The 8,688-nt window shown below is 45.4% G+C and overlaps 1 protein-coding gene and 1 pseudogene across 2 annotated transcripts; both read left to right on the forward strand.

Annotated features, from left to right (window-relative positions):
• Positions 1-432: 432 nt before the first annotated feature.
• Positions 433-2,990, forward strand: LOC103699351 (putative UDP-glucosyl transferase 73B6 pseudogene; annotated as a pseudogene). The gene has a single exon (XR_015967139.2). The product of XR_015967139.2 is annotated as a putative UDP-glucosyl transferase 73B6 pseudogene (transcript).
• A 1,429-nt stretch (positions 2,991-4,419) lies between these two features.
• Positions 4,420-8,688, forward strand: LOC103707602 (scopoletin glucosyltransferase-like). Its single transcript, XM_008792146.6, has 2 exons — positions 4,420-5,932; positions 8,506-8,688. The coding sequence occupies exon 1, from the start codon at positions 4,457-4,459 to the stop codon at positions 5,909-5,911; it is 1,455 nt and encodes a 484-aa protein (XP_008790368.1). The 5' UTR covers positions 4,420-4,456; the 3' UTR covers positions 5,912-5,932; positions 8,506-8,688.

Genomic DNA, 8,688 nt, shown 5'->3' on the forward strand with positions numbered 1-8,688 from the left:
TTGTTTGATTGCCTCAGCATTTTATGTTTAGTCCTGTATATAGTTATATTTGCTATTCAATTTATTGAAAATTAAAATTGTTTTATATACAACAATATTTAATACATATAGGATCACATAATGGAGCCTTTAAGGGTTGGCTTGTAAAGGTCAAAAATGGGACCAGTTGTATCTTTCACGCAAAAGAAAAATTCTTCGTTAGATCAGCTACTGCATCAATCTCAAAACGTTCGTACAAAAAAAGGTCAATTCTTCTTTAGAAAAAATGGGAATAATTAGCCTTTCCTGATCTGGACAACAACAAAAAAAAACACATATAAGATCACAGATTAACCACACACACACACACACACACACACACACACATATGTATATGTGTGTGTGTGTGTGTGTATCATTTAAGGGGCATTACCTGCCTGACTATAATATGTTACGAGTTTGTCATTACCATTGTCTAATATATATTGGTTGGGGTAGCTTTGTAGATTGCGGTGATTGAATATTTTGGATCCAAAACTTTGAACCTTCCGTCTCTAGTGCCTCTAGTCCCACATCTCTCTCTCTCTCCCTCCCCCCGGTTCATCAGCCATGGGACCCGAAGCTCGAGATCCGTTAAAGATATTCTTCTTCCCTTTGATGTCCCCGGGCCACATGATCCCCATGCTCGACATCGCCAAGCTCTTCTCCCGCCGCGGCGTCTCCGCTACTGTCGTCACCACCCCCGGCAACGAGCCCCTCCTCCGCCCCTCCATCGACCGTGCCAACTCCACCAACCACCATCCTCTAATCCACCTCCTCCTCCTCCCCTTCCCCCCCTCCGTCCACCACCTCCTACCCTCCGGCCGGGAGAACCTTGGCTCCATGTCCGCCTCCGACCACGCTGACTTATTCACCGCCATCGACGCCCTCCGCCGCCCCTTAGCCGAACTCCTCCGCGCCCACCGCCCCGACTGCCTCGTCTCCGACTCCATCTTCCCCTGGACAGCCGACGCTGCCCTCGCACTCGGCATCCCCCGCCTCGTCTTCCACGGCCCCGGCGCCTTCCCCCTCTGCGTCCACCGCAGCCTCGAGCTCCACAACCCCCACGCCGGCGTCTCCTCCGACTCCGAGCCCTTCGCAGTCGAGGGCCTTCCGGACCGCATCCAAATGACCCGCTCCGAGATCTCCCCCATCTTCTTCTATCCCGACTTCCTTCGATCTATAACAGAGGCCGAGGAGAAGAGCTTCGGCATCGTCGTCAACACCTTCTACGAGCTCGAGCCGGCCTACGCCGAGCTCTACAGGAAGCCACCCGGTCCGCGAGCGTGGTTCGTGGGCCCGGTCTCCCTTTCCGATAAGGACGAGGCCGACCGAGGCGGCCGGGCCCACCCGGCCCACAGCCGATGGCTGAGCTGGCTGGACTCCAGGGCAGAGAACTCCGTCGTCTATGTGTGCTTCGGCAGCCTCTGCGAGTTCTCCGGCGAGCAGCTCCGGGAGATCGCGCTGGGCCTTGCGGCCTCCGGCTACCCCTTCTTCTGGGTGGTGAAGGAGAAGGGTGACGTGGCTGGCGAGGATTGGCTGCCGGAGGGGCTCGAGGAGAGGGGTGTGGTGGTGAGGGGGTGGGCCCCGCAGGTGGTGGTGCTGAACCACGCGGCGGTGGGGGGTTTCGTGACGCACTGCGGGTGGAACTCGACGCTGGAGGGGGTGGCGGCGGGAGTGCCGATGGTGACGTGGCCGCTGTCGTACGAGCAGTTCGTCAACGAGAAGTTCTTGACCGAGGTGGTGGAGATGGGTGTGAGGGTGAGGAGGGGAGGGAGCGGAGGAAGTGGGGTGGTGAGGGGGGAGGAGGTGGCGGCGGCGTTGGCGGCGGTGATGGGCGGCGGAGAGGAGGCGGAGCGGAGGAGGAGGAGGGCGAGGGAGTACGCGGCGGCCTCGAGGGCGGCGGTGGAGGAGGGAGGCTCCTCGTACCAGGACATTGGCCGGCTGGTGGCGGAGCTGGCAGCCGCCCGCGCGGCGAGGAGGGGGGAGACGGGACAGTGAAAGCAGGAGAGCGAGGCCGTGGCGGTACCGTTGTGAGACGGGAAAGCTGTGTCGTCTACAAGTTTTGGATGGAATAAAAATGAGTTGGCTTTGAGAACGCCAGAAAATATAAAATATATAAATAAATTTATTGTATTCTATAAGCTTAAGTTTTTAAGATAAGAATGAGATAGGCGTAGCCTTGTAGGGTTTACTCCCAGTATCTTGTATTTAATTTTTTTTTTAAAATAAATTCTTCTGTTTCAAACCTGCAACTAATCAACTAGACTGGGTTATGACCTCACGGTCAGCGTCATCATGATGGCGCTATTTTGCTTTGTCGCTAATGAGAAAGCCTTCCTGCTATTGTTATATTTTCAGGTGAAAAAACTATACCAATCGTTCTTAAGCAAAATATAAAATTATTAAAGGCTTCCAACCGTTCACATTTATTAACAACCCACTTCTTACGTTGTATACGTTAAGTTATTTTTCTTTACGACTTCACTTTTTTAGAAGAAGAAAAGATGTAGTACTTAAGCTACCACTTTTCTTTGAAACTTCAAATTTTTGGAAGAAGAAAAAATATGGTGTATAGCACCCATTTTGATACAGTAATTTTAAATTAGTTACTAGTTTAAAAAATTTTCCAACTCTAAAAGATAAATATTAAAAATATCGTAACAAAAACATAAATATTGTAAATCTCTCGTAACACTTTTTTTAAAATATTTTATAAAGCTAAACGTAAGTCTTAACCATCTTTATGTAAAAAAGATATAATGAAAGGTTGTCTATAGCAAAGAAAGAAGCCAAGAAAATGGTTTTGATTCTGGACGGAGAAGTGAAAGAGAGGGTCGAGAGAGATCGAAAAATTTCTCAAAAAAGGTAGAGATCTTAATTTCGAGCGAGACCTAGTAACCTATTGCCTGCTTCAGAAATAAAAGGATATTTTTATAATTTTAATTACTTTTAATTTAAATAAATATAATTTTGGCTAATCACGTTAGATGAATCCCTATGTCAAAGATATTCATACAAAAAATATTATTTTGTGAAAAAATGCACGTAAATATCAATTTGGAGGGTATTCATGCAATTCTAATATATAGAAGGATATTTTTGCAAAAATTTAAAGATTTTTTTGCTTGTGTACCTTTCTAAATATATGAAATTACATGAATATATTTTAAAATTGCTATTTGTATGTATATCTTTATAAACATTCTTTTTGCATGTTTACTCACTAAGAATATTTTCATCATTTTAATTTGAAATCGTTAACTTCTTAACAACATCAAATGGCATGGGTAGATATACAAAAAAAAAAGGTTTTATGCATACAAAATAAGTGTTTGATGAAGATATACATACAAATATTACTTTTAGAAGAATATTCACACAAATTCTAATATTTAGAAGGGTATGTACGCAAAAAATTCTATCCAAAATATTCGATACATTAGTTCATAGAATGACTATTTGATGAATAGCTGTAATTCATGCTAGTTTGATAGATACAAATATCTATTAAAAATATTTTTATATCAAAATTATTTTTTTATTTTATTAGGAGATTTATCATGTCTCCATAAATTTCATGGTACTGTTTGCTCTAGTTTATAAACAAACTGGTATTGGAAATGGTTTTGTGTTGGACGGAGTTGATGAAATAATCAAAATATAGTTTTCATTTGGATAGTCATTTTGGACAACAACCATGACTCATGCGATTTCAAGGGTCAAAAATTTCTAGGCTTTGCGGTAGTGACCTCAATTTCTACGATCATGTAAACTAAATCCTGTAGTGGCCTATGGACAGAATTATATATATCTATATATTTATCTATATATATATATAATCATTATTTCTTTTCCTTGACGAAAAGTAAAAAAATAGAAACAGATGGTCCCCGTTTCCCTTCATGGTACTGTTTGCTCTACTTTATAAACAAATGGTTTTGTGTTGGACGGAGTCGATGAAATAATCAAAATATAGTTTTCATTTGGATAGTCATTTTGGACAACAACCATGACTCATGCGATTTCAAGTGTCAAAAAACTAGTTTACAAACAAACTGGTATTGGAAATGGTTTTGTGTTGGACGGAGTTGATGAAATAATCAAAATATAGTTTTTATTTGGATAGTCATTTTGGACAACAACCATGACTCATGCGATTTCAAGTGTCAAAAATTTCTAGGCTTTGCGGTAGTGACCTCAATTTCTACGGCCTATGGACAGAATTATATATATCTATATATTTATCTATATATATATATATATAATCATTATTTCTTTTCCTTGAGGAAAAGTAAAAAAATAGAAACAGATGGTCCCCGTTTCCCTGTTTCCCGTCTCCCGGGTCCGGATAGGAGCCCATGATATAATCGAACGCTGTCGTCTATCCAGATTCAAGAATACAAGAAGAATAGGAGAAGAGAGGAAGGCAGCAGCCATGGGTTCCCAAACTCAAGAGCAACGACCCCTTCATCTGGTCTTCTTCCCATTCCTAGCCCGGAGCCACATGATCCCCATGCTGGAGACCGCCGTCATCGCCGCCGAGCGCGGCGTCAAGGCCACCTTCGTTACCACCCCTGCCAATGCCCACCTCGTCCGACCAACCCTCGACCGCGCCAACTCCCTCCACCAGCCCCCCATGGACCTCCGCATCATCCTCTTCCCCGCCGCCGACCACGGTCTCCCCGACGGCTGCGAGAACCTCATCTCCCTCCCCGACGTATCCCTTGCTGGCAACTTCTTCCGTGCCGTCTTCGCCCTCCGCAAGCCCCTCGACGACCTCCTCTGCGACCTCCGCCCCGTCGACGCCCTCGTCTCCGACGCCCTCTTCCCCTGGACCACCTCCCTCGCCGCCGATCACAGCATCCCCCGCCTCATCTTTCAGGTCACCGGCCTCTTCCCTCTCTGCGCCGCCAACGACCTCGACATCCACCGCCCCTACGAGTCCGTCTCCTCCCGCTCCGAACCCTACTCCATCCCGGGCTTCCCCCACCCCATCAAGTTCACCCGCGCGGAGCTCCCGGAAGTCTTCGACTTCCCTTACATGCTGGGCCTCCTCCGCGAGGCCGAGCTCACCAGCTACGGCGTCATCGTCAACAGCTTCTACGCCTTCGAGCCCGACTACGCCGAGCATTACTACAAGGTGGGCCGCAGGAAGGTATTCCTGGTCGGCCCGGTCAACCTCGCCGGAGCCAGACTACCGTCGACGGAGAAAAAAGAGGACGGCGGCCGCGACGCCACCCTGAGGTGGCTGGACGAGAAGGAGGACGACTCGGTGGTGTACATATCCTTCGGGACGCTGTGCCGGTTCAGCGACGAGCAGTTCCGGGAGCTGGCGCTTGGGCTGGAGGCGAGCGGCCACCCATTCGTGTGGGCGATGCGCAGCGACGGCGGCGCAGGAGATGAGTGGATGCCGGAGGGTTACGAGAAGAGAGTCGCCGGGCGGGGCCTGGTGGTGAGAGGATGGGCCCCGCAGGCGGAGATCCTGTCCCACCGGGCGGTGGGGGGGTTTGTGATCCACTGCGGGTGGAACTCGGTGATGGAGGGGGTGTGCAGCGGGGTGGCCTTGGCCACTTGGCCCCTCCACTCGGAGCAGTTCGTGTTGGAAAAGTTACTGGTGGACGTGCTCAAGATAGCGAAGCCCGTGTGGGACGGGTTCAAAAGCGTGGTCGACGGCGAGAAGGCGGTGGTGCCAGCGAACGCGGTGGCGAGGGCGGTGGCGCTGCTCGTCGGCGGCGGGGAGGAAGTGGCGGCCATGAGGAGAAGGGTGCGAGAGCTGGCGGAACTGGGCAGGAGGGCGGTGGCGGAGGGGGGCTCGTCGCATGAAGATATGAGCCGTCTGATCGAGGGGCTCATGGCTTGCCGCGAGGAGCGTGAAAAGTCACAGGTGTAACGTCGGCCGTGCGATGCCATGGTATTCTTGGCCTTTTCCTTTGAAATTTAATTTTTTTCTCTTACTTTGCTTTCCAATATGCTGAGACTACCCGTAATGCCAAGGCTTTTTTAAAGACTGATACTTACAGAAGCATGCTTCCCCCTCAAAAAATAAATATATAAATAAATAAAGGATGCACGCGAAAGAAGACTTCTTATGAGAGTCTCTTTCTTTCCAACTCGATGAAGTTGATTTTGGGCTTCTCCGTCTCCATTAAGAGCTCTTCTGACCTTTTCTTAGATCCCATTATAGAATTCAGGCTCCTGATCGAAGCCCATCACTAGATTTTTTTTTGAATTCCTCTCTGCTTGTGGGTAGCTGTTCGCACCCTTGTTGCGGCCACTCGCTACCGGAAAACCAAGTAATGACCAAATGTCTCTCAAGCCACCGATCGTTTGGAAGCTCGATGCCGGCTGGTGATCAATAGATTTTAGCCGAGAAGAACGGGTGTTCTTTTTTTATTCTTTGTTTTTCTTGGCTTTTTATATTTTGTTCCTTCTTTTCGACCGATAATGCCGTTGAATCTTATTGCCGAGGTCTCTGCCTAGTTCCTCATGATGGTTTGCAGCCATGGTCGAGGCTCCCAATTGGGGTTTCTTGGTTTCATATGTTAAAGGGGCCGAACCCCTATTTCAGAAAGATTTTTTTCTTGCCGCCAGTTGCCGCTATCCGCAGTGGGCGGCTGTGGGTCCCTAACCTCGAGCACCGCCTGCAGCCAACCCCCGAGCACCGACTATCTGTAACTCACTAGAGTTTCGAGAAACAAAGGGCATCCTACCTATTTTTTCTATATTTCGGGCAGAAAGGAAAGATAACCCATCCATTTCAACTTCTGTTGAAAAGACTTTTTTTTCGTGCGTGCTGTTGGCGATCTAGAATGGTCTACATCCATTTGGGAAACTCAATGCTTCCATTGGCCATGAGGCCTTTTTAGTCATTTTAGACTGCATCAGTGGTCTTTGATCCACATCCTTAGCCGAGACAAAGTCTGCTACTTTCACTGGCTGGCCCTGTAGCCAAGAAGGGGTTGTGGATTTGCCAACTCCATTTTTTTAGTCTACTTTCAAGGATAGAATGTCGCCCTTAACTTCGCCCAAAGTGTCCTTTCTTTCGAGGGCCGGTCTCCAAGGATTCAACTCGCATTTCACATGAGAGGGAGGGAGAGTTATGGATTAGCTTATGGAATTTATTTAAGTTCAAACTAGGCTCACAGCAATGCGAATTGCTACAGAGATGTCCATACTGTCTAAACAACCAGTGGTGTCTGCATCTGTAAATGTTTGCCAAGCATTGATGGTTTTCCAGAGGCGAAAGCCGAACCCCAACATCTTGATTGAAAGGGCAGGGTTTCAAATGCTATGTCATATTTCTCTCCAGAAAAACCTATTCTCTCTCTTTCTCTCTCTCTCCTCCATCTTTTCTCTCTCAATTTTCTCTACTAGACTCCCTCTAATGGACTTTTTCTCTCTACTCTCTATAGAGATGTTAGATCTAGCATGGCACCTGTCTTCTTGATTCTGGATCCACCCTATTGAAGGGCCCTGATTCATGGCCGGTGAGTGGCACGCCAACCCTCACTTTGGCCCTTTCCGGATATTGTTAGAATTAGTCATCCTGATATCTACCGAAACTCCTGTATCCTAGTGTAAGTATGATCAGATGAATTCCGCTTTGATTGGACCTTGTAAATATGATTTTTAGTGAATTTTAGATCGACCTAGGTGAAGGGTCCTAGTGTAGGGTTGTTGGGCGGTGTATCGGCCTCCACCCTGGCCTCTGTCATATGCCGTTAGATTTGATTGCTCTATCTTTATTGAACCATATGTATTATAGTTCGAACATGATTCGATGAATTTCACTTTGGTTGGACCGATTGGGGTGTTGGGCACTTCCGCTTGGTCAGCTCTATGTGAGTGTTGGAATTTAAGATTTTTATTTTTAAAAAATAATTATGATAAAATTTTAATTAAAGCAATATAATTTTTTGATATTAGGCTTTGAGAAGGATTTTTGGGATTAATTGGCTCTGTTAGTTAGATTGCATTTGCAAGGTAAGTAATGTTTCTTTTTTTCTATTTTTATCAGCAATTATTAAATTATTTTATTTATGACTTTTGAGTGGTATTATTTAAGATGCATGAATTTAATGGAGAGTATATTATTATGAAAATTATTGTTTTGGAATATCATAATTCTGTATGATTTTAGAACTGAAATATGAAACTTAAAACTATTTGAATTTCGACCTGGCTATGTTGAGGATCCACTAATGGAGGCTGATACGTTGGCATATAATTTATCATGAAAGACTTTACAGCAAGATGATGCACAGCTCACTGTAAGAAGATTAGTCAGTGCTATGACCTTGCCACAAGATGATGTAGCCATAGCTTAGGATCAATAAAATAATTTAAAATTTTGAAAAAATTGAATCCATGAACATAATTTAATATTTTAATAAAAAATTGATTCGTATTTTGATTTTGTTTAGTTAAAGTGATCATTGCTTATTGGACAGTTTAGCTCATTATACGATTTTTTTTTTTTTACAGATTCAGAAAACTAGCTCGATCGGAGTTTCTAATATGGGAGAGCGACTAGTAGGACTTTCGCACAAGTTATCTTAAAATAAAGTTTATTTAAATTGATGTACTACTTTGGAGTATTGTTAGAATCATGAGACATTTAAATATTGAGCTAGTTATTGAAAAAACACATGCAGATTATTATTTAAA

The sequence above is a fragment of the Phoenix dactylifera genome, chromosome 7 (genome assembly GCF_051530095.1).
Source record: "Phoenix dactylifera cultivar Ajwa chromosome 7, Ajwa_hap1_PhDact_Kaust_v1.1, whole genome shotgun sequence".
Lineage (NCBI taxonomy): Eukaryota > Viridiplantae > Streptophyta > Magnoliopsida > Arecales > Arecaceae > Phoenix > Phoenix dactylifera.